The sequence below is a fragment of the Papilio polytes genome, unplaced genomic scaffold, assembly GCF_000836215.1.
Source record: "Papilio polytes unplaced genomic scaffold, Ppol_1.0 DF823935.1, whole genome shotgun sequence".
In the NCBI taxonomy this organism is placed as follows: domain Eukaryota; kingdom Metazoa; phylum Arthropoda; class Insecta; order Lepidoptera; family Papilionidae; genus Papilio; species Papilio polytes.
The window spans coordinates 2,421,454-2,448,240 of NW_013525269.1; the positions used below are offsets into that span (position 1 = coordinate 2,421,454).

The window sequence follows — 26,787 nt, forward strand, 5'->3', positions numbered from 1 at the left end:
TTGCGCAATTGTATTTGCTTTTCAAATCAGAGTTGCTCTGAACGAATAAAATCATATAATTTAAATACAATGCTGTTCCCACATTATACCTAGAGCTTGAAACACTAGTGAAAAAACATAGTGTTTTTTAATAACTAGTCTTATTGAAGTCCCTACCAAACAATGGAAGAGTCGTTTTTTACGTGAGGCTCAGGGATTCGAAAAAATAACGAACACACGAGAAGGGTTTGATGTACTCGTATAGCACAACAAACATTTTAGCTCGCCAGCTCAGAGCGATTAGCTCAGACTAGGATTAGGTAAGGATTTCAACTTGGCACTGTCAGCGTACAGATGTAGCTTCTCCAACAATAAATCTATTTCATTTGTTTTATATGTCACCAAACCCAAACTGATTACAGTCCAAAAAACATGCCATACTATCGCTAAACTATATGAAAAACGTACATACGACGTACACATCAGGGGCGGGGTAAGGTTTCATTAAAAAAAAACGAAAATAATTCTGACGTCTGATATACGTAGAGATCACAGACTAGTGACCGGTTTCCCAGCTACTTTTTACCATTCGTTAGTGTTGTTAGTTTGATAAATTCATGAAATGCGTTTCCGAACTACGTAACTTGAGTTTTACTCCATTGAAACCTAACCTAACCTAACACCATTCAATCAATAGGTAATGAAATGAAATGATCATAAAATCAAAACTTCAGCAAATCAGCCTAGAACAACATTTTTGAATGTTGACCACAAAATTTTTCCCTTCTTCCCATATTCTCCCACCAATAGCATTACGTAATTGATTTTTTAATTAGACAGTTTTAGGTATTTACGTCGAAGGTTCAATGTAACATTATGCAGCATCAATCACCGTTACCTTGACTCCTAGTCAATTGTGAGCACACAATACATCACCAGGCCGCTTGGACCAGGATAATGCGCGGCCCTAATTAAGGCATCGCATCGTCACCGACCGCAATAAAGGGGATGTTTCACCTTATTAAGCGAGATTTATTGGCACGCAATTAATAAATGATTGGACACCATCTTAAATAATTATGGTCATACTAGCTTTGACCCGCGACTTTGTCAGCGTGAAATGTAAAAATAAGTATGTGCCTATGTGTTCTTCCAAACTACATTTATTCTAAATTTCAATGAGAGCTCTTTGTTAGTTTAGGTTATGAACTCAAACAAACATCCATCCAAACCTTCGCATCTATAACATTAATAAGATTTTATCGTTTTGTCTTCTATATTTTTTAATCTTTTCCATTAACAAATGATAGTATTATTGATAAGGTTTCTTTTAATGTCACGATGTGTTCTACTGGTTAATTTTACTGTCTAAATTTAGGTAGCTTTATTTTGAACAAGTTATCCTATTTTTTTAAATATGCTTGTAGTATTTTTTAATGTCTTTTTATTTTTACTGACTAACTTATGCTTAATATGAGTATGATAAACGATGCCTACTTTTGTGATTGTATTAAAATATGTTTACAATCGTCTAAAACATACTAAAAACGGTTTTTTTTAAAATTACTGTTTTAATTATATAAATAAAGGAAGACCTCTTCTGTCTAAAATTGTTGTGATTAAAAAAGTATTAAAAACTAGCTGTCCCCGTGCGACTTCATCCGCATGAAATTATGAAAATTCTATTTTATTGTTTACATTTGTCAAATTATCAATAGCAAATGTCGAAATGACATGAGATGACAAACCTTGGCAATCTTGCTTCCTTGATGTTGGCAGCAACTTATAGTCTCTTTTCCACATTTAGGTTTTTATCCAAAATATTTACCCCTAAGTTTAACGGCGTGAAAATGTATAGCCTAAAGCGTGACGTAAAGTAGGTATTTTTATTAAAAAAAAAATTATTCAAAAATATGCTGTAATTGCTGACATCTTAGGCAAAAAAGAAGTATGTGTTTACACTTTATTATAATAGTATAGATTATAAAATGAAACAACCAAAATTTTGTATATATAACCTCTTTTGTATTTAAACAATAACTTTTTACAAATTTCCTAGAATTACATGATGTCTCCTATCAAACATTTCTGCTTTAATAACTATGAACACTAAAACTTAACTAGGCTTTACTTAATATTAACATACATAAGACATTTTGCAAACAAAAACATCTAACCACAAAGCATTATGCAATTTCTTGCAAGGGAATGTAATAAGAGAATCATTAATTTCCTTATTTTTTCAAAAATTTAATTTATACAAAAAACTTTTAAAGTATAGTAATAAATTAAAAATACAATATCACTGGCCGCCATTTTGTCTCTCATATATTGCACGTAATACAAAATGGCCACTAATTTTAATTACATCAACATTAGGCAGTGACTAAATCTAAAAAAAAATCCATTACAAATTACTACGTAACTAACACCGTACGTCGTATTTTTTAGGAGTTCCTTAGTGACCACGAACTCTGAGTACGGCAATAAATCTTTCATTACACTTAGCTTCATTAACATACTTTTGTACAGGAATGAGATTTGGCTTATTCTAATTGCTAATGTCTTTTATAATTTAGTAACTTGTAGGTAAACAACGACACTACATTCTGTATCAGTTCACTATATGAATAATTTAATTTTGATATTGTTATAATTACTGAATACTTTCAGTTGTAGATATGATATTAATAAATTATTTATATTACAAAGTGGAAATCTATTTACAATACATATACATTCGGTAATATTTTAATATTACTTATAAAGATTTATTTGTCGACGTTTAAATTGAAATTTGAATAAGGAGGTCGTAATTGGGTTGGTTCAGCGTTGACGGGAGATGGCGGGGTAGGGGGGATGTACGGGTACCTTGGGTACGGTGGGTATGGGTACGGATACCCAGCTGGGAGTAGCTGTGGGTTGTGGAATGGGGGTAGAAGAGCTGGTGATGGATATCCATAAGGTAATCCGACGGAGGATGCGGCAGCTTGTAGAATGGATGCGGCGAACGCTGGATCACTGTATACAGCCGCGTATGGCCAAGCGACCGCGATACGTTGACGTTTGTCCTTCATCCTTCGGTTTTGGAACCATACCTGTAGACAAATAAACGGGAATTTAAATATAAGGCAATTACTATAAAATTGTAATAGGAAATACCGTTTGTATTGTAATAAAGAAACTGGTTATAAACGTGAAAAAAATACTAGTTTTTGTTAAAAACATTTGATTCTAATTAACAGTCAGTTTGGTCATAAACACGGAATTTCGCGTCCTACTTTAACATCGCATTAATGTAAGCAAACGCGCGTTATCATACAGATTAATATTCTCTATAATCATATTCCACTTATATAAAACCGTATAACGCGTTTTCGCACACCATTGCTAATTAATTGTATATTTTAAAAAACAGCTGCCGGCAGTAAAATATTCAGTGCGCAGAGAGAAAACATTTAAAGCCATCTCGAAATCATTAACGCGGCATAATGGCCGTCCCGACAAAATACAACAGAGTATACAAACAAAGTTTCCCTTTAAGATGTCTTAAAACGTCTTTTGTTCGTTGAGGCAGCGAGTGACGTGTAAATTGGCGGGATTTTGCGGCGGCTTTCAGAAAATGGCGGATTTTCATTTGCGTTAAATAATTTTATACTTAAACATACTCATGTATTGCAACTTAATGTTTTCTAATATTTATGTTGAGCCCGACAAGCCTTCAATATAATTAAATTAATCGTAACAATTTATCAAGAATTAATGTTTAAAACTGCAATATTGACGAGGGAAAGCACAGTGAAATATTTCTGTTCAAAAATATGTGTTATCAAAGTTTTTTTGACGTGGCAATAAAAAGTGATCACAATAAACAAACACATGAAACCCGAATTCTCTGTTTTACAGCGCATCAAATGGTAGCCGCAGCTTAATTTAATAGTTTTTAATTGGTATAATCGCGCCGTAAAACAGATGCCCGGCCATAGACAACCGATGAAGTCTTTTCATATACACGCTCACTAATGATAGGCGTTTTATAACGTTGAGAGGGTATCGTTCTTTTCGGCATTAATGTTCATTAGAGTTCTACGGCTACTGAATAATTCGGCCGGTTTCTTTTATTAATGCGCATCGACAAATTAGCGTGAATGTAAAATTCGAATGAAGCAATATAAACACATGTTTTTTTTTCCGGGCCGTTGGATCTTTTTTATTAAATCGAAGTGATAATTGAGATTATGACTGGACAACCGATGTTTACGCGCGACTGAGAAATATTTAAATTTATATTAGCGTTGAATGCGGTACTTTTATTAATTACTTTTAAAGTTCGGATGCTTTCAAAATAAAAAACAAACTTGACGTCAGTGGTCGTTTTATTTCAAATTTGGAACGTTCTCTTTTTTATTTCACTCACATTCAGACAGTTGTAACGTGATTTCTGCGAATTAGCGGTATGCTATAAAGTGTTCGTGATGGAAATTATTGTATCTCTAATTGAAGCATCATTCTCAAGGCGTCGACATCATTATCAGTTGCGAGTTAAACGTCGTTGTTTTCAGGGTAATGTATTGTTCAAATATTTCAAATGGTTTAAATTAAATTTACTCGATGTTTAAACTTTTTTTAATGTGACACTGGCCGGTAGTTTACGTTATTGGTTTAAAAAAATGTTATCGGAAAAAAATGAATGGTGATTAATTACAACGTTACACCCATGCATATATTTTAGTGCTTTTAACAAAGTTTAAAGTTAAATTAGGCTAAAAAAGAATGTAACTATAGTAATTCCAAAGTATACAATATTAGGACATTTGTAACAAAGCGTAGGCATATGTCAAGCGATTGTCATATTATGAAACTGCCCTTTACTGCATGTTAAAATTGACCAGAGAGGTCAATTTTATTCAGGTCACAATGTGGGTGGACTGCAAATTATGAAGAAACTGCATTTACGAATGTAAAAAAAAAGAAAAATAATGAGTGTCAATTTTGTCACGAAATCTACTAAGGTCTTTTCTATTTAACACTTACACAATAAAGCACAAAACGTATTAGGTACTAGTAACAAAGAATTGTTACATACGTGCCATTAGTTGTGTGGAATGTTATATGAATAACGAAAAATTGAATATACCTTGATAGTAGACTCGGGTAACTGTAGTTGAGCCGCCAATTCGCATCTTCTCGGCCGTGACACATAATTCTCTTTCATGAATTCCTTCTCGAGACGTGCTAGTTGCTCCCGTGTGAACGCAGTTCGATACCTCCTGTTAGACAATTACTACTGGTTAAATAATGCAACAACTACAAATTCAAAATATCCTATATTTAAAAGCAATTATTGTAAATCTTGGTAATTTTTATCATAAGTAATTTTCGAATTATAACCTATAATCTTAAATATATGATTTTTTTTTTAAATCTGCCCAGTTTTTGAGTTATTTCAATACATAAAAAAATGCAAATCTTTCTTCTTTGCAATATTTTTTTAGCCATAGACATATAGTCCATTAGTTAGTCATAATTATTAAATAAAAAAAGCTTTTTCATTCATAATATACTGACCTGATATTAGGATCCGGTGCCGTGTTCGAGTTTGAAATCTGTTCGGACTGCGGGCTGAGTGATTCTGTAGACAAAGGAGAATAAATTCATTAGTCATGTTAAATCCATAGCGCGCTTGTTTCCATCAAATTACCGCAATCAACAACCCGTGAATAAACCATTCTATTTACATATATAATGTACTTTCATGTAGTATAACATCTACATAGAGCAGGCATAGTTTATTTATTTCTGTTTAAGAATATTGAAGATTTGTTAAGCATTTTTCGAATGTTGCAATACGCAATTTAAAACAGAAAATGATTTAAATAATGCATTAAAACGTATTGGCGTCTAATGGCCGGTTTCCCATTTAAATTACCATTCGTAAATGTTTCTGGTTCGATAATTTCGTTTCCGAATTAGGTAATTTGAGTTTTACTACGTTAAAACTTAGGTCAACCTAAGACTAAGAAATCACTAGGTAATCTTACTAATATTATAAATGTAAAAGTTTAGATGGATGGATGTTTGTTAGAGTTTGTAGCATAAACTGCTGAACGGATCACGATGAAATTTTGCATAGACGTAGAGGACAGTCTGGATGAACTATAGACTCATTTTGTTTTTTATTAATTGCATTTGGACGGAGTCACGGGTGAAATCTATGATAAAATGGAGACATCAGATTTAATAAGCTTTTTGACCGAAATCCCAGAAGAAAGAGGTACTCAATTCGTTTGTATGCGTTTTAATACTATTTTTAGACATGACTTCATATAAGATAATGATTATCAATAAGAAACAGTTCGGTTAAAGAGTTATAAGTACACTTCAAGCGGCAGCTTTTACAATTTAAACAGTAGTTCATCTCCATTATACCGCTTAAACTAAATTAGTTTCTTGTACTTAGGAATAAGAGACACCGCCGGTAATTTTATAGATAAGTTTAAAACTTGAGATTAATGAATCGATAAATATTTGGATACATCATCTCGGTTAATAGGAGATGCACTCAGCGACGTTAATTCGACACTAAAAAAGTTTCTTAATGTAGATTTAAAACTACACTAAGGAAAATTACCACTTTGACTGTATTCTTGGGAGTTCCAATTCAAATGTATTTTATGAAATCAATTTTTCATCGTTTTTTTTTTCATAACCAATTTTCAATCTTTACTTTCTTAAATAATAGGTATCTATAACTGAATGTGCCAGTGTTATCAAAAATAGAAAATAGAGTTGTAATTCCAAATGAACGTAATAAAAACCTTTCACCGTGTCGGTAGTATGTCACCATTCAGTGCTCGTATAAACGGTTATACGAATTTAAAAAACACAAGAAAAACTAATTATGCGTTGAGGTTTCAGATTGACTTGTCGTAAAACGGTATAACGCGGCGGGGAAGCGGCCCGTAGGTGCTAATTGTCCGCACCCAGAGTTTCAAAAGGAGTACATTAACACAAAACAAACACAAATAAGCTATTGTCTAATTAAATATTTTCCCATGCGTGTGTTCATGGACCTTATTTTTCTTCAGACATACGCACAAAGAAACCGAAAGACGATCGCCGGCGCGGTTTTTAAAAAAGGCGTAAGTGGTTTTTGCTTTCAAAGTTACTAAATACAACTATCTGATTTAATTTTTTAACAAAGCTTTCTTGTAAATAGATATCTACTGAATTATTTTAATAGTTTAATTATATAAATGGATTACATATTTTTTCAGTGACGATGTGAAAAAACTGAATTTCCGTTAAGAGCTTTTATTTGCTCGTTTTAGAGCTTTCAATGTTATAAATATTTTAAATAAGTTACAATAAGTTTAATTTATTTCGTAAAATGATTTAATAAGCACAATTGCTTTACTTTCTTATCCATGTCAATAAAGAATAATAAAATAATAACTGAAAGTTACAAGTTGAAATAACGTCCATTATATTCTAAAAGTATTGAATCATTAAGTATATATTTATAGTAATTTTTGAATACGTATAATGATTTACTTTTAACATGTCCCGCTGTCATTTTTTACCGACGGACGGAATTTAAAAAGCGGGAGCACCAAAACATCGACTTTACAAATCTTATTAGCCGCTGAAGTGGTTTTAAATTTACAAAAAGGGCAACACAGACGCGGCCGCTATTGACACGGCCCATTAAAACAATATTGAATGCTTTCAACTCACTTCTATTGTCTATGGTTTTGATGGCGGCATGATTAAGATGTTGTTAGTGGACCCTTTTATTTCCGGTTAACTTTTATCTTAATTAAAAGCTTAGTGGAAGCGAATCGATGGATATATGCCATAACATATTTCGGTTCTTTCATTTTGATTCGATTGAAAACTATAATAATATATATTTTACAGGCCAATTACAGACAAATTAACTTAAATCTATGCAAGCTTATTAAAAACACAACCATGTTTAACCGGAGTATGTAAAATAAAACATCTTGATATTCAATAAACATTGCATGATACTCACATTAAGTGATTTTTTTTATTGTTTGAGAACTGGCGACTTAACCACTTGAACGCTTCCCATGCTGGGTGGCGACAGAACACTCAAAAATCAATTTGCAACAGTCTAGCCGAGGGCTTCCTTTCGGTAGCTTGTTAACAGACTTTTTCAAAACATCACATTCATTCTTAGTTTAACTGATCGCCAGCTGCGCGGGCGTGTGTCCGATTTAGAAAAAAAAATACGGAAACGTCATAGACAACGAACAGATTAAAAAGCTACCGTCTAAAGAGCTTCCGACTCATAAATTGCATTTGTCGAGACGCTTAATTTGTCTGTTTAAGTTGTTTGGAATATTTAGTGGAGAATTTATATATTCTTAAAACATACTTAATTACCTATGACTTGTATTATAGTTTTCGCTAATGGTATAGAATAATAAATTTGTATGATAGGTATTCTAGAAACTTGAAATTCTTCCATTCTATGCATTGTAATAAAATTGCGAAAGTAATAAGTTGGTAGGTAGATACGACGCACAGATCTTCTTAGAAATTACGTACATTCGCTGGTAGTCAAGATTATCATGTAATATAGACACACAATTTCATTGACTTGTTATAAAGAGAAAAGATTTGTGTTTTGTATGTATTGAAACTGAAAAACTACTAGGCCAGCTATAAAAGTTCTTTCACCAATAAATTGCTACATTTTCATTTATTTCCCCGGACGACGTCACGGGCAACAGCTAGTAATAATATAATGTAACTAGTCCTTCTAGTTATTGGTATGATGTGCTCATTATTTTAATGATCTATAAACATCACTCGAAGATACGCAGCACTTACAGTGTCGTGTAGTTTCAGTATCGTTTCGAAACGTTCCGTCGGCCGCGGCCTTTGTTTCAAAATATACGCTAATTCTATAAGTACACACTTGGAACGGTTGTAAACTCAAAACTGGTAAAGGCGATGACACATTTGAGTACATTTTACTTGAATAATCTTTAAACTTCCTTAAGATATCAATAGGATGGGTTACCCCCGATATTTTAAGTCAATAAAGAAATATAGGCTGACTAGTTATTTATTAATTTTATGTGAAAGAACAAATACCTCTATTAAAAAGCTTTAAACTTTCCTTTGCATTTTACTTAGACATTTTCATTTCATATACAATTTTCGTATATTTAAAATAAAATGTAAGTCTTTGTTTTAAGTTATCAAAATATTTTTTGAATATTCACAGCCAATTGTCACAGAGTGAATGAATAAAAAAATGTTCGTTGTCATACCGCACCTCGATATATCGATAAATTTAGAAACCAATAGATGACTATACATTATTGAAACGTTATGAAACAGCAACGTGTATCGCCTTTTAACACATGTTTCCGAACGGGCATCTAAATCATTTACTAATGAGTGATGTATAGATGGGAACTGAGAACTTTGCAATCGTGATAAGTGGCCGCAAATGAACTCCACTTTGAAGAATCAAGATGTAATGAAACAGTTCTGATGTGTCCTAAATTTTACAACACTTATTCACCACATTATAGTCATGGTAACTACCATAAACCGTTATTACCATATGCCGTTAATTTTACAAAACAAAACTTTTCAGTTATGTAAGTGCGAGCACACCTTTGACTGAACTATCACCCAACTGTGCGATTGTCGATTGTTTGGCAGACAATTCAAATGTGTAGTTGAGCTACTAAAAATTGATTAATGTAACCTCCATAAAGCTCATCGGAATCAAAGTGCGACTAAACAGTTGTGCGATAGTTTTTCAAAGGTATGCGCTCTCTAAAACTAGTTTAAACTAACATATCTCTACATAGTTAATACCGAAGTTAATTGTATATCCATATTTGTTATCACATAAGATACGATTTGCATAATTACGCTATAAATGTTATAAACGCTGAATGGTTAACAATTTAGGTCATTTACGGTTAATTGATGGTGACTGAGCTTAATTTGCAACAGACCGAATGGCCCTTGTAATAGGTGGAAGCCGATCGCTATCCATTAACCATTGGAATTATCGAGAATTGGTTTTGGCCACCCTCGTGCGATCCGCAGGCGGCCGGCACGCGTCTAATTGTTCCGGACATCCCCTAGATGTTCATTGCTCATTGACTGACCGGTTATCGTTCCGTCGATATCACAACATATACATCATTTTTATTACAATAACATTCTTATATCAACCCGTTCTGACGCGGAATTAATGAAATATTAGATAGCATTGATATAGTTTTTATGTAACAAAATTTACTAAAAGGTTTAATAAAATAAATGATGTAATTCCACTTTCTACGACACTCATAAATTATTATGTTTGGTTTATCAATGCTTATTTTTTGTATTATTTAATTGTTGTATTTTTTTTTTGTAATGTTGACGTGTATAAAATCTTCAATCAGGATTACACTAACTCTCAAAGGAATTAAAACAATTTACACGCTCGCGAACAAAACATTTGCCGAACAATTATCCAATACAAAGCCAATTATACGGTGTCATCCCTCGGCGAGCTCCCCTAAGCCAATTTTCATAATAAAATCCGTATCTACTAGTCGGCAACGATCTAATGAAGATAAATATCACAATGGGGAGTCGGCAGCAATAAAAACAAAATCAGTTTAAGCCCAATTGACAAGACATACTACCTATTACGAACTGGACCCTTCGGTCGTGACGTACGATTAAAAATGGCGATGAGCTGTCAAATTTTGGCGCGAAATCCACCCACGCATTGACATTCCGTAGTTCCGAATTACCCACAATGGTTTTAATTTACGCACAATTGAGCTTTGTAATCGTATTAAAAGTAAATATTTATTTGTGGTTAAATACGACAGCTGTTGTAACGGATACCATTAAATTTACGCGATAATTGGTGGGACGTGTTTGTTCTTTTAACATAACATAAAGCTTTTAACATAAACTATCTTGTACACTAATTCAGTCGAATTATTACGAAAACAACTTTTATTAAAGTTAAACTAAGTCTAAGTTAGAATCACGTAAAGTTACACAAAAAAACAGAATCAAGGATTTTGTCCATGTATTTAAAAATTCAATTGAGTTAGGTGAAATCACAAGCAAACTTTATAACATTTTAAACCGAACAAAGTACAGAAAAATTATTACAAAAAACAATGTTTTAGTTTTAAATAATTTTATTGGCCACTAAATAGATTTACCTAACGGTACTAACAGACATTATCTTGCAATAAAATGCCGCCTCCAATAGTAAACGAAATTGCCCACGAGGCCAAAACATTTCTGATTTTAGCAACAACTTAGCCGGTATCTCTCAAAGCGGTTGTAAAAACCTCATAATTGCTTTAGTGTTATGACAAATAAGCTATTATCGTTCGTGGATATATTAAAACACATCTATAGCTCTTATCACTTTGTGTTAAAGTCGAGAATCGTGTGCACATACTATGCATTAACGGCATTATTAAGATAACCATACCTGCTGAGGCCAGGGTCTGTTTACAGTTCATTTTATAAGGCTATATTATTGTTCGTCTTCGGCGGTCCCTTTGATGGTGCACTAAAATATTAAAATAGTCGCTAAATAGTTACTTTAGTAACAAACGCGCCTTTGCATTTTATTATCGTTGTTTAGTCCCGTTAGATATTCCAAAATGTTTTTAACAAACAATCAACTATAAAGAAAAGGACAACTGCTAAAATGTAACATTTGTTATTAAAAAAGAAATGGATAACTTTTAAAAATATTAAATCAGCATCTTAAACTTAACTAGAACTCAATACTTACTTTTGTTAAAAAACAAAAAACATTCTAATTGTTTTAAATTAAATTTATATCTAACTTTAATTAAGTTATTATTAAAACAATTAACATAGAATCTAATAATCTTACTGCAACACTAATGATCATTAACTTGTGTTCCTTAGTGTAGATTTAATATAAGTAATTCAGCCTTAGTGATGTTTAGTAAATAATTAACAACTTTGAGTGCGGCAGTTAGGATATAAAAGTAAGCATTAACTTATTATTAAAAGGTTTAAGAACCTGAAGAAAAAGACGATATTATACTGTATTTTTAATCAATAAATAAATAAATAAGTAAACTTTAGTAACAGCAGAGATAATACAAGATTATTCTAGTAATAGATAATTATGAACTAACCTTTGCTTTTCGGTGATGACGGTGGCGTATTTTGTATGGTAATGTCACTATAAATATGACCTTTCGTCATCAAATCTACGGAATAAGATTCTTGTAATAATTTCGAATCCATTGCGTAATCTCTTAGCCCTTTCATTAAAAAAAAAGCAAGTAAAATAGAATAAAAACACTGGCAAGTAAGAACCGGCGCGCGCGGGAAAGAGAACTGTCACTGTCAGTTAAAGTGTTTCGTGCCGCCTCACTAAAAATCTATAATACGACCACCAATAACGTCATCTCTTTCTTCCCCACTACCAATCAGGGCGTGGTCTCGATTATTGCTCTGTCTCGCTCGCTCACGAGCTTACGCGGTTACAAGCTTACGCTGAAACGATTTTCTAAAGCTAGGGATGTACCTGGCCCGACTCTTATTTGTTTTAACTGGATTTTACGATTCATTTCATTTGTTTTTTTTAGATAATTAATTTTGTTTCAAAGAATAGCTTAATCATGCCATTTGACTGTAGCATTTTATTAACAGTTTTTATTAGGTGTCTTATTTTTATTAAATAAGTAATTAAACGATAAAATAAGTAATAGTTATGTTACTCATATTATAAATGCGAAAGTTTAGATGGATGGATGGTTTGTTAGAGTTCGTAGACTAAACATCTAAACTGATCTCGATGATATTTGTCACTAATGTAGACGATAGTCTGGAAGAACACAGAGGCTTATGTTTTTTTTTATTTCCACGCGAACCGAGTCGCGGGCGAAAGCTAGTTAGTTAATATAAAGTACTAGCTGTTGCTCGAGACTTCTTCAAGTGAAATTAAAAAATGTAGCCTATATTCCTCAGCGATGACGTAGCTTTTTAATGGTGAAAGAATTTTTGAAGGTCCTGAAATTTTTTAATTATTTCAATAAATACTAAAATATAAATCTTTTACCTTTATGATATTAGTAGATTAACCCGAGCACGTATTCGAAATAGAACAATGTTAAACGGCGACCAAGAGTGTATCTTTAATATAAAGTTCGCTCCCATTGTGCCTCAGCTGAATTTAATCACGCAACTCATTTCACTTTAACACCCCTCGCGCGCCTCCCAATGAGCGTTCAGCACTGAACATCATAGAACCTTATCGCTCGTCGGCCCTATATTAATGTTTCATAACTACGTACCTACATAACTACTAATCAATTGCTCAATGTTTGCTTTACAGATTGAACTTATTTTTCTCTTTAAAAAAAGTGTAATGGAATATCTTTCGTCTGCGAATAGATTAGTGTAAATGCAATACACAGAGAATGATAGATAGATGAGTAGACATATGGTTTAATTGTTTTACGAAAATGAGGGATAGAATTCTCAACCAAGTACCCAGAATAATAATCATGAGGTTGACATAAAACAAAAATGTGGAAGCAGTAAAACCCAATTTTAATGTAAAGATATACAAATTTATAAACAGAAGGTAATAAAAGAGAAAATATTGTAAACCAACGTTCATGGGTTGGCCACAAACAATGTATACCACTCTATAATTGAGCAAAGACAATATTTGTATACCATAAACAAAGATTCAAAGAAAGTATTGTGTATCCGAACGTTCCGTTTTGTAAAATTGTATTGTTTCGGCGGCAAAACTAATAAATGTCACGCTGCGATAAATTGGCGGAGAGAATCGTCCAAAAACCATTCTTTATATTGAAGTGCACACAATGTTTGTTGTGTGGAATAAACTGCTACCGTTTTTGAACGATAATTTGTCAAAATTAAAGCGTTAAGTCTTGTGGAATATGACGTATTCTTGAAGATTTTTCTACGAAAAGCTTAATTAAAAAGCTTTGGTTATAAGACAACAATATAGAGAATTTAGAATCTAATAATTTGTTTTCTTTTACATACTCAAAGATATATCGCCTTAAAAAGTCTGTTTGAATATATCGATTGCTGTTAATCAATTGGTTTGTTCACAGAAAGAAAATTATTGACCAATAGCAGATAGCAACATCTTTTTTCTCTCTAAAACATTTCAACATATTTTCAATACTAAAATTAATCTAATCCAAAATGATGCATTGGAATATGCACAAAATCGATAGTAAATAAATTGTCAACGTTGGTTGTTAGTTAAGTTGCAGGTTTAAGAATATTTCTTCTTTGAATAAAACTTATGTAAAGTACTACAAGTATTTGTTTAAAATAGACTCAAATCATCGCTGGATTTTACTGCAGGGGTATTATCTGTTTTTTTCATAAGAGAGGAGGTAAACGAACAGCGGGAACACCGAGATGTTTATCGACGCCCATGGACATATACCAGAGGAACTGCACATGCGATTTTTCTAAAGAGAATAAGCGCGATGTTCTATAAAGTTTCGACCGTGGAAAGCAACTGTTTTTTGATCATTATAAGTTGACATTAATTAATTTAATTGATTTGCGGTGTCCCCTAATTGAGGTTAAATGTTATGATCACAATTTTTAAAATCCTTTCTTACTTGAGATAAATGAAATCGGTATTTTACGAAAACATTTTTCATCTAAATTTTAGAATCGTCTTAATACATTCATTTATAATTATAATATCTTAAAGTGACAATAAAATTTTATTAACAGATTGAAAGCAAATTAAATACAATAGTAATAAATTTTAGACAAAAACCCGCAATAGTAAACCGTTCTTTTAAGTCAGCGACGGGATCAGTGCCTTCTATTCTATTTGCTAAGTTATATTGTGGTCAATAAAAATACCGCTACGCAATAAACAAGTAAACCACTTAACGTTTTACTTAAAATTAATACAATAAAGTAAAGTTTTTATTGATAAAAAAAATTGTATTAACTGTAAATTGTATGTAATTGCCGACAATTTTTTCCTCCGTCAAAGAAATGTAAAGGCGAAATACAAGTTAGGTTACGAGGAATAATTAATGTTTAATAAGCAAATGTGTGTAAGAATTTACAAGAAAAACACAACAAGTTCTAATCATTTGTGGAAAAAACGGAAAAATTGATACCAATATCATAAAAAAGTATCAATCACTTTTTCTGTTTGACGTCCTAAGGAATTCAAGATTTTTAGAAGCCTGTAATTTCCATAAATGACGTTAAGATTTGTAGAATTTGAGCGACAGTAAAATTATTGTTTTCTTTTCTTTATAGCATTTTTTTAACTTAAGAATTAAGTTCACTGGAAATGATTTTTCTAATTGAATTATAACCATCGCTCATTAATAAATATCTGGCATCCTGCAAAAGTATCCAGTAATAAAAAGAATTTACCTTGTGGTCTGTCGTCCGCGCCGTCGCTATCCACTTCGCTTCTAATACTTGAGGGGCTGGACCTCTTCAGATCATCTTGACCCTGTCCCTCCGGGTATCCATTCCTCATCGCTTGCTTCTCATACGACATGAAAAAAGGAAAATTCGGAACCCGACTCTGTTGAAAATAATATCCCATCTTCGCATCCCTAATTTTCACGTCTTCATCCTCCGAATGCGTATTATCAACCGTATAATCTTGCGATATATTGTTCTCGATGTCGATTTCCGGCGATCGACGATCATTTAATCCGACAATCGATTCGATTGAGAAGTTTTTCGGTGGTATTTTTGTTTGCATCTTGCTTATTTCCGATTCCATCCTCACAAAAACGGTTAAGTCACTTCACTATTAGTCACTGGACACTACGAACGCGACTTCTTCACTGACGGCAGTTTGAATTTGGAATGTTTTCGTAGTTCGAACGCCCGACAGTCGTCTTCTCGCTTGAGCTTTGTTCGCCTTTGAGCGGATCGAGACCACGCCTCCAAGGTATGGGGGAGTTCAGTAAACATAAAGTTTGTTGAAAATCATTCCTATCTCATTATGTTAAAGTTTAATTTCAATTGTCTACTGTTACTTCAAACATACATCTGTACAGTAGAAAGAAGTTTAAACTTAATTCGTATGGCCGTTCGGTTTACTTAACATTGAACTAATTTAAGTAATAAAATGATAGTAATCTACTGTGGTTTTATGTAAAAAATAAAGATTACAAAAAATGCAAAGCACTTTAATAGCTTAATATATATGATTTTTATTGTTTTATTTAATTTTGAAATAAATAAACTTTATTATAATGAGATGTCTTGGTCTTAAATATGTTTGCTGAGATTTCAATTTCAATACCGAGAGACTTGACCTGTTATTTCATTACTAACTATTTGTATTTCCAATAGCTGATAATGTGACATGTACTAAGGCTAGATCTCCATAATATACGATTTAACAGTATAGTTCTACTGTTCTAACCAAGCGGCTGACATAAGCAGTAACAGACGCGAAACCAAACATTTGTAATTATAGTATCTAGTAATATTAACTAGATAGAGTCTGGAGAACTGACCGCCAACCTTCGCTAGTCGGAGAGGTACCTTAATAAGTAGAATATTACCTAATTTAGAATACTCTTAGAATGATTCAATGATATAAGGAGGCTATTAGCCCCACCCTGGGCCCGGCTGTGATGCCAAAGGTCTGATAAACCTATCCCACATGAAACAAAAATATTTACATTACTTAGCTATTTTACTTATATTTTAATATTTCTATTGATGAAGATTTAGAGAATATGCTAATTTTCGTTAATTATCAAAGATAAATTATGCTGATAGAAAACCTTTGAAAAGTTTATACATCTAGCGACATCTATGACCGAATAGGCAAAACCCCAAAACGCGCCATCTGCGGACGAGTAGTAAAATTATAAAAAAGAACTTTCAATTTAAAAATTTGAATTTTTTTCCAACAGATGTCATTAAATAAAATTAAAAAGTCATTGAAGAAAAAAACAAAAAAAAAACAGGATTAAACATGTGACAATTTTCAGAGTTTTTAATAATAAATATATAATATAGTACAAAAATGTCTAAGCTGAAGCTACTAAAGTTTTTATAATTAAATTAGTATTGAAGTTAACATTGACAATTTTTGGCATTAAATTTTGTGCATATTATGCCCGACTAATTTTCGCCTGCGACTCCGTCCGCGTGGAATTAAAAAAAATCAAAACCGAGTAGCCTATATGTTCTTTCAGACGTTTTTGCCAAACATCGAAATCCGTTTAGCCATTTAGGCTACAAACTCTAACAAACATCCATCCATCTAAACTTTCGCATTTATAATAATAGTATGATTAGTAGATATTATTACTGGCCTCAAGAAAGGATTTGTTATTTTGAAAAAAAAACGCTTTTTCATAACTCTATGCAAGTTGTCACAGTTTCTCATAAGATCACAATAAATCAAACATCTTAATCTCCATGTCAATGAAATACGATTCCAACCAAGGAGTATTTTATTGTGTCTTGTTATTTAAATATGTACAGTCAAATAAAAATGTGTTATCAATACAGTTTAGCACAATGTAGGCGCAATGCCACGAGAACTCAATGTTAACTCCAAGGCTACCTTAAAACTGCGCGCGTTAATCTCAACAAATACGACTTAGCAGACGTATTCAAGGGAAATATGTATTTACATACTAGAATACGGAATGTTTAAATCAAACTAGTTTTCGTCTGTGACTCCGTCCACGTAGAAAAGAAAACAAAAGTAAGGAGTCTATGTGTTCTTACAAATTACCAATGCTCTAAATCTATGTCTTTCATCGAGATCCGTATAGCCATTTGGGCTACAATCTCTAATAAAGATCCATCCATCAATATAAACTTTTGCATTTATATTATTCGTAAGGTTAAACATATTTGCTTTAATGTGTTCTAATACTTAAGAAAAACTACACTTTTTACTTTATAACAATAACATAGAGCATTTAGTTTTTTGACACACGCTCAGTTTTGTGACAGTTTTCCAATTATTCAGTAGTTCTGGTCAGATAAAACTTGTTTGTGTTTTGGTTTATGTTCGGCTTTAGATGCGAATTCGGGTTGCCTCACTAGTTTCACGTCATTATCATTTAACTCTAAGTATTCATTTTATTGATTCCGAGCATGCGCTCTCAATCTAATCCATCGTACGTAACTTGAATTCAATTTCAAACAGCGGCAACACTTAAATTGTAATTTGGAGGGCGATAAATTATACTCAGATCGTCTGTCAAAATGTAAATAAGGTATCTCATTGAAATAAATTAAACACAGCTTGATGGAGTTACTGTAAATGTCAAATATAGTGAAAAACACGATTTATTATGTGGGCATGAATCAATACATAACAATTTTAAGATTAAATCCTGGATCCCAGAATCTTCACTATCATAATCATCAAAGACCTTCCCCTGGATGTTAGTATGCTGATGTTTATGTGATAACAAACTTATGTGACAAAGAAAGTGACTTGTTGCTTCAAACAGTGCCGGTGTCAGAGTAGGACGCGCATAGCAGAAAACAATGCCACAGGTCTGCGAATTACAGTGTAACTCCCCTCAAATTTGGTTAAAAAGGGGATGCAAAAAATTTGAAAATCTAGGAGCTAGTAACGCTCAAACCAGTATTATCCTTAACCTTAGATTATTAAAATAAAATTTGCTATAAAAATAATTATAAATTTTTGTTTTCGCACAGTAAAATATACAATTAATTCTATCAAAGAATCTTGCGATTTCAATTATTGTCGAGAGGAAAAAAGTCATTTAAATTACACACAGACTAAACGCTCTGTTGAATTATTAATGAAAATAAATTATTAATTCTAGTAAAGAATTGTATTGTACTAAATAATTTACAATACTTAATTAAAAAGAAAACTATTGTTTCATAAAAGCATTATAAATAAAAGTAAATGGGAGATATGTCCTTTCATTGTTTGCTTATTGATACAATTTACTGTAATGTACTTTACACTCATTTTAATAAGAATTATTTTTGCATTCATTCATCGTGTACAACGTAAGCAAAACATGATTAATTTTTTGAAGATATTTAAATAAAAAATCACTGAACTTCTTAAAGCGTTATTACTATTTATCATCTAATCTTTTATCATCTCAATTACAAATTCGAATCAGGAATTTACTTTAAAAATGAAACTGTTTTTCAAAGCAATCATCGTAAATTACGCGCCAACCCTGACTGCGCGCTATAAGACGACTGTTGACAATGGCTGATGTTTCATTCGAAGCCACTTTTTCAGCGGGAAAACATCGTTACGTTTTATTTTCAAATTTTAAAATATAGCAATCGAAATTATAGTTTTTTTTTAATAATTAGGCATAAGTTAAAATGTAATTTTTTGAAATTGTAAGTGAACTACTTTTTCGATTAATAAAAATACGCATAATTAAGAACATTGAAATAAAGTACATTCAAGATGTGCAATTAGATTTAAAAACTTTTAGTGCATGCGTGTAATAATAGATATTAGATTTATTAAAAAAAATTATTGTCAAAAAAAAAGATGGAAGCAAATTGGACATTATTCCCGCGTATCGGTCTGCGGTCTCCAAACTTAACCAACACCACAGTAAGTCTTCAAGAGAGTTTCGAAATCGATCTTGAAGATACCAACTGGATTTTAACTTCCTCATTTATTATATTCACAATGCAGACTGGTAAGTAACAAATAAATTAAAAATGTTTTGTTCTACATTTTTTATATTTCTCACGGAAAATATGAATTTTCCTCAAAAGTAAGGTCGAATCTAAGTTTACCTACATGTCATAGTTTTATCTTTTGAATCATAAACACTTTTTAGAACAAAATCTTTCAAGAGCAAACTATGTGATTTTTAATACATAAATTTGGCCAATTGTAATTGCATCTATGACAAATATAAATTCTTAACCTCATTTTATAAACAACCAATAATCCTGACTGACAAAAAATAAATTAATGTAGTCGAAAACATAGAGTAAAAGAAAGTTAGAAATGATAAAAAAAAGTTAAGAAATACTAATTTAATATGTACACTAATAAATTTTAATTTGGTCCCTCTGTAAGTATTTTGAGTCTATGTATAATATGATAGTCCAGGGCAAAAGTCTAATCGAATGTCACCTCTTTGGTCAAAATCGGTTCAGTAGTTAAGGTTGTAGGTTGTCACAATGTAATTTATATACATACAAACCCACATAATTAAATGTGCGCGAAAAACTATATGTATGCATGTATATTGTCATTGCGTGATAATTATTTTATGATATCCTAAAACTTACAATAACTCAATCTCTTCAGACTCCATAACATTTATAACCTCCAATTATGTCTCAAGTTGTACGAAAATCGCATTCAAAATAATGATTAGGATTGCTCATATTGCCATGGACGAAATGTATTATCGTCATAAATTTTAGGAGCTCAATTATTATTCACGGCAAATCTTTGTACGAATTCATAATTTTTTTTTTTTACCTAATTGGAATTCAAGATTAGTTAACCCATAATTTTTTTTGACTGACAAGATTCCTTAATCTTTGTTATAGGTTTTGGTATGTTGGAATCAGGATGTGTTTCTATCAAAAACGAAGCTAACATTATGATGAAGAATTTGGCAGACATCTCACTCGGCGGTATGTTTATACTTATTTTGATGAAATTTAATTTATTACTAGCTTTCGCTCGCGACTCCGTCCGCGTGGAATTTAAAAAAACAAAAGTGTGTAGCTTAAGTTTTCTTCCAGACAATCCTCTACACTAAAATTCATTGAGATCCTTTCAACCGTTTAGGCTACAAACTCTAACAAACATCCATCTAAACTTTTGTATTTATAGTCATAAGTAAGATCACCAAATTTTTAAACTTTTTGTTTGGTTTATAATTCAGGTTTAACTTATTGGATCTTCGGGTACGGGTTATCTTTTGGCCAAGGTTCGTGGTCGAACCCGTTCGTAGGAGTTGGTGACTTCCTGCTCGATCCTCCAGTCGGCGATGCGCTAATGGGCCCGGTGTTCGCGTCATTTCTCTTCCAGTTATCTTTCGCAACTACTGCCACTACGATTGTCAGCGGTGCTATGGCTGAAAGGTGATTATTTACGTTTGTTTCAAACGTTATCCGTTGATGTTACCAATAGACCCGATGGCACAATTACATTGTTTTTTTTTATGCCAATGTGTTCATAGGTGCAACTTCAAAGCGTACTGCGTGTTCTCACTGCTAAACACGATTGTATACTGCGTGCCTGCTGGCTGGGTGTGGGGCGAGCACGGCTTCCTTAACAAGCTGGGTGCAGTCGACATCGCTGGCTCTGGGCCAGTGCACCTTATTGGTAATTAACACTTCTGGCGCAGTTAATGTCCCCATATATCGTCTTATATTCTTGTATTTGTATTGCATAGGAGGATCATCAGCATTCGCATCTGCTCTGATGTTAGGACCACGGCTAGGCCGCTACGCGCGAGGCACTGCGCCTCTACCAATGGGCAACCCAGTCAACGCTGTTATGGGCACATTCGTTCTCTGGTGGGGCTGGCTTGCTTTTAATTCTGGAAGCACTTATGGGGTAAGATTATATTCTCTTCTGTGGGTATAAACGACAATTTCCTGTTAATAGGCGACTGAAAATAGTGTTTAGGCGTCCTTATATCATATTTTATTTAATTAAAATGATAAATTCTTAGCTGACTTCAACAAAGTAAGTGACATTACTTCACCAAAAGCAGCCGTCAACATAATTATAAGCAATTTTTAATAACTGTACTGAAAATTGACGCTTAATTTAATATTAGGATTTTTCTTTTAAATGTTAACAAAATTAAACAATCACTACTTACTCATGATTTATTACTAGCGTGCAAGGTAAATTGTTGTCATTACGTGAAAATACGTCTAATTTTAAAATCGCGTCGTTTACGACCAATCAAACTGAAATGAGCGCATTAGTGTTCATGTAAATAGCGCTGTTTAAATACTAATTGGCAGTTAAGTCCATTTATTATGCATCGACTGTGGTTTTGCCTTTTGTACTTTGGATGTCTGAAATTAGCTCGAAGCTGAAAGCTTGGAATTGTTTTAATGTATCTTAATTATACAGTATTACGGTTTCAATATTTACCATCAAAAAACCTTCAATATATGTATCTACTAGCTTTCGCCCGCGACTCCGTCCGCGTGAAACTAAAAAAGTGAATAGCCTATATATTCTTCCAGACTATCCTCTACATCTATGCGAAATTTCATCAAGATCAGTTCCGCCGTTTTGGCTAGTAACTCTAACAAACATCCATCCATCCATCTAAACTTTCGCATTTGTAATATATAAATTTTCCGGATTGGAAAAAAAGCTAATAAATCTTCAATATAGTATATTTTTAAATTCGTTTGTTCTGACAATTTAATGCTATGAGATACTAAAAGGTTTTAAAAAAATTAACCCGATTCTTTCTGATTGCAATTCTCTTTCATGTTACAAAAACTATAGAATTAGAATAAAGTTAAGTAATAACAACTTAATTACTTGACTTGTGACAGAAATATATGCAGTTTCCCGTAAAGACTTGTTACAAAGTGGTTTGTATTGGAGAAGGAGGAAACTTCACAGTTATTGTGTCATCAAACCTATAACTGTGAGGCCATAGTGTCCTCGCTTTTTACATCCTTAAATTTCGAAATCATATACAATACTTTCTTGAACTGCTATTTAATATCAAGTTGAAGTACTGACTGCCATACTAATCATTTTGTAAATAATAAAAAACTTGTGGAATGCCTTTTTAAAAATTAAGGGAATTTATTATTAAGTTGGCATGAAATCGTACGAATTTAATTTTTTTTTTAACCTAATTAGATCAAAAAGATATGGAGTGTATCGCTGGTCCTATTTTTTACCACCTTTTACGTGCAAAGTTTAACAGAAAAAAAAACATACAGACGAATTGAGTACCTCCTTCTTTTGGGAAGTCGGTCAATAAAAATAAATATGTTTCTTCTATTTTCATTGTAGGTAAGCGGGGCGAAGTGGCAATACGCAGCTAGAGCAGCGGTTATGACGATGATGGGATCTTTTGGAGGCGGATGCTTCGGGATATTGTTAGTTAAATATATTTCACATGCTTTTAAACATTTATTCGTAGCTTTCTAATGTTTTTTCAATATATTGTAAATATTTAAACATTTTTTAATGCAGTTACACAATGATCAAGAACAAAGGGAGAGCAGAAGTTATGGAAATGATCAACAGTGTATTGGGCGCTCTGGTTTCTGTCACCGGTGAGAACTTAATGTAGATTTTTCTGACTAAAGCGCCTTAATGACCATTAAATGAATAAGGAAGCGCCAATTTCTTTAGACAAGGGGTCGGACAGCCTATCACAGTCGCGGCTTAAAATCCCACCATTAGACTATTGTTGTAAACCATACCCTAGATATTAGTTGAACTGATTAAAATAATGGTTGAAATGCTAAATATTATATTAACCAAAACCTGCTATTAATTAAAAATGTCTATAGTTCAATATTTAAATATGTAAGAATCTTAAATAACAAGGATAAGTTTAAGCGGTTTGGAGTTATCAAAATTTCATTAAAATTATGTTTTTCAAATTGTAAGCGGTGCTTTGTTTCAGTATTCGGTTTAAGTTGCGAGTAAAGTGGTAATAAAAAAAAACATACAGACGACTTGAGTACCTCCTTCTTTTGGGAAGTCGGTCGAAAATTAAAGCATAATTCAACGTGTCTCAAGTTTATATGTTTTTATAGCGGGATGTTTCCTGTACCGCGCGTGGGAGTCCCTAGTGATAGGTATGATAGGTGCGGCCATCGCCACCGGCAGCGCCATACTGTTCGACAAGATGCACGTTGATGACCCCGTCAGTGCTTCCGCGGTGCACGGTGCATGTGGATTCTGGGGTACGCAGTCTGGTTTTTTTAAGACTAATACAACTGACCTCTATAAATGTAGACTATAAACTGTGTATTTAATGTCTATTTGATGTTCGACATTTATGCACTCATGGTTGCAGTAGATTTCGGTAGATTTTTTGTAATTAAGGATAGTGATTGACTTAACTGTCTATAACGTCAAAGGCGCGTTAAAATCAGAACGAAATAAAAGCTGTAATTGCTAAAACTTCGCCTATCTATATCCAATCAATGATAGCCTTTTTAAAGTTTGCATTTGTCTGATAATGTCTCTATAGTAACTACCTGGCGTTTGCACGTCGGGAATAAGAGTACTCCTTGTCTCCATGTGCCAACTCAATCAGTACTATATTCATTACAAGTGAAATAATTTTATTGTTTTTCGACAGGAGTGTTGGCTGTTGGACTCTTTGCTGATAACCCTATTCCCATGGAAACGACCAATGGCAGATCTGGTTTATTTAAAGGTATATTTTAAATTTGATTTACAAACACGATTACAGTTTTTTTACCTTACTTTTGCTACTAGTGACTAAATGCATACCTTAGTAGATTAAGAGCAAACGCACAACTTTGACTAAATTATCGCACAACTGTTATGCGATAGTTTAGTCAAACATGTGCACCCGCTCTTAGGATGCGTTATCTACACTATGAAATATGAGAGGTTTGTTACGACCTCACCAAATAAAAATTAGCGGGGTAAAAGTCAGTTTTCTTAGGGTGTTAGTAGCTTTTGTTAACTGACGTCCTAAATAGAGTTTATGAATTGCTGTCCTACCTCAAATTCGAAGCTATTTACATCCTTGTATAAAATGTTAGTTAAAGACGCACTTAGTTTTTTATTTCGTTTCATTGTAAAACATTCCTAGCACAAGCCTAGGGCTTACCTAAAATGGTTAAAAACATTTACTAGAATTATCAAAAATCTGCTAACATTTTTATTAAAAACTAGCTTTCGCCCGCGACTTCGTTCGCGCGGATGTATATCAATATAAATCAAAATCGAATAGCCTATGTGTTCTTCCACACCATCCTCTACGTCTATACCAAATTTTATCGAGATCTGTTCTGTTTTTTAGACTACAGACTAACATCCATCCATCCATCTAAACTTTTGCATTAATAATATTAGTAAGATGTACTTCGTTGACTTCTACTTCGCGAAGTACTTTGTGTAAAGTTTCGCGTAAGGTTAGTTGTGTCATGTTACAACAGGGGGCGGTTGGTACCTGCTGGGCGTGCAGTCGCTGACGGCGCTGTGCCTGGCCGCGTGGGGCGCGCTGGTGACGCTCGCGCTACTGTGGCTCATCGACCGCGCGCTGCCCATCCGCATGGACCCGTACAATGAGCTGCTCGGCGCTGACCTCACCGAGCACAGGATACGACATGGACAGGTTAGATGCCCTCGCTCTTTACTCTGAAATAACAGACACACTACACACACTTGTATATTAAATTTCACTTATGTCATAAATGAGAAAGTTTAGATAGGATGTTTGTTGAGAGATTTTAGACTAAAGTACTGAATGGTTCTCAATGTGGCTATGTTTTTGGTTTGTGTTTTTAATTCCACTTTTTAATTTGGATGTAAATCGTCGCGAGCGAAAGCTAGTATGTAAAGATCATTTATTTACTAAATTCGTCGGTGTGTTGTAAAAAAAAGTAAGTAGGTTATGTGTTCTTCTAGACTATCCTCTACATCTATGCCTTTCATTGAGATCCGTTTAGCAGTTTAGGCTGGATTAGGCTACAAATTTTCGCATTTACAAAATTACTAAGATTTCATGTAACAATTACTATACATATTGTACAATCTACAGTGACTATAATAATTCTAGTTGTAATTCGAGATTTCGTATTGTTTAACATTCAATATTTTTTTCAAATACCGCTTAGTGTTGATTTTTCTGAGAATTTGAGACAAATTTAACACAAAATTGATTCTCTAACTATATGTAATAACAGGTGGGAGTTTCCCGAGCTGTGTCAGCATTACGACCATTCCATAGATCCAACAGTATAGAGGAAGTCGGCGGCATTGGTGTCAACACTGGCCACAGTCTGATTGTAGATAAATTACAAGAGGTTTGTTTTTCGTCATTTATGCAAATTATTTCAACTATAATAGCTTTTTATTTTGTAACTGTCCTTTCCTTATAACTTATTTTATTATACAGGCAAAAAAGAAAAATAAAACCAGTCCAGAGCCCACCTTACAAAACTACACGAACAATGCATTTGAGGAAGATAATATCGGACAATATAAAAGTAATGGATTTTTAAACAAACGACCTGGCAACCCTGAGAACGACCTTCACCGCGCTCTAGACTCTATGGCGCACGAGATAAGCGACGCGAAACCTAAAAAAGGAAACGAAAAGAAAGGTCAAAAGGAAACTAAAGTCATACGATTAATACCAGAAGATATAAAAGGTAAAAAGTTCAAGGATCTGTCAGTAACCGAACTTGAAGAATTGGGTGAAATTAACGCGAGTCAAGATCGATTTAGATATCGATATACGGAAGATGATTATCGAGATGATGTATCAAGAAGTAATACGGCTAACGTCGATATTAAATGGATAAATTAAATGATAAATGTATCCAATGTATCCTAAGTTAATTAATTTATAAGAATTGTTTAAATATAACTAATGATACATCTACATGCCTTATCTGTATGTGTTGCCATATGTACTATTCACCAATATTCAGGAATATTTGCAGTGCACACTTGGCCAGTACAGTTAGACAGTTGTGATGTCTACATGGCCAATAGATTGACAGTCCAGTTATTAAGCGCTACTGTACAACTGTTGCCAA

At 33.0% G+C, this 26,787-nt stretch overlaps 2 protein-coding genes across 2 annotated transcripts; one reads left to right on the forward strand and one right to left on the reverse strand.

Moving 5' to 3' along the window:
• Positions 1-2,011: 2,011 nt before the first annotated feature.
• On the reverse strand, positions 2,012-15,955 carry LOC106101921 (segmentation protein even-skipped). The gene is made up of 4 exons (XM_013281297.1): positions 15,445-15,955; positions 5,548-5,611; positions 5,117-5,249; positions 2,012-3,077 (listed from the first exon to the last, which is right to left on the reverse strand). Exons 1-4 carry the CDS (start codon positions 15,803-15,805, stop codon positions 2,751-2,753), a joined length of 885 nt encoding a protein of 294 aa, XP_013136751.1. The 5' UTR covers positions 15,806-15,955; the 3' UTR covers positions 2,012-2,750.
• Positions 15,956-19,488: 3,533 nt separating this feature from the next.
• LOC106101924 (putative ammonium transporter 3) lies at positions 19,489-26,748 on the forward strand. Its single transcript, XM_013281298.1, has 12 exons — positions 19,489-19,715; positions 20,587-20,673; positions 20,928-21,126; positions 21,225-21,370; positions 21,441-21,604; positions 23,045-23,130; positions 23,228-23,310; positions 23,800-23,949; positions 24,351-24,428; positions 25,180-25,358; positions 25,930-26,049; positions 26,142-26,748. Exons 1-12 carry the CDS (start codon positions 19,562-19,564, stop codon positions 26,553-26,555), a joined length of 1,860 nt encoding a protein of 619 aa, XP_013136752.1. The 5' UTR covers positions 19,489-19,561; the 3' UTR covers positions 26,556-26,748.
• Positions 26,749-26,787: the final 39 nt, after the last annotated feature.

Coding starts and splice junctions, on each gene's coding strand:
- LOC106101921 (XM_013281297.1), bottom strand. CDS start 15,805: ATGGAATCGGAAATAAGCAAGATGCAAACAAAAATACCACCGAAAAAC. Junction 5,250..5,547: donor GCACCGGATCCTAATATCAG/GTCAGTATATTA, acceptor ATTGTCTAACAG/GAGGTATCGAACTGCGTTCA. Junction 3,078..5,116: donor TACCCGAGTCTACTATCAAG/GTATATTCAATT, acceptor ATTTGTCTACAG/GTATGGTTCCAAAACCGAAG.
- LOC106101924 (XM_013281298.1), top strand. CDS start 19,562: ATGGAAGCAAATTGGACATTATTCCCGCGTATCGGTCTGCGGTCTCCA. Junction 24,429..25,179: donor CAGATCTGGTTTATTTAAAG/GTATATTTTAAA, acceptor ATGTTACAACAG/GGGGCGGTTGGTACCTGCTG. Junction 26,050..26,141: donor TTGTAGATAAATTACAAGAG/GTTTGTTTTTCG, acceptor TTTATTATACAG/GCAAAAAAGAAAAATAAAAC.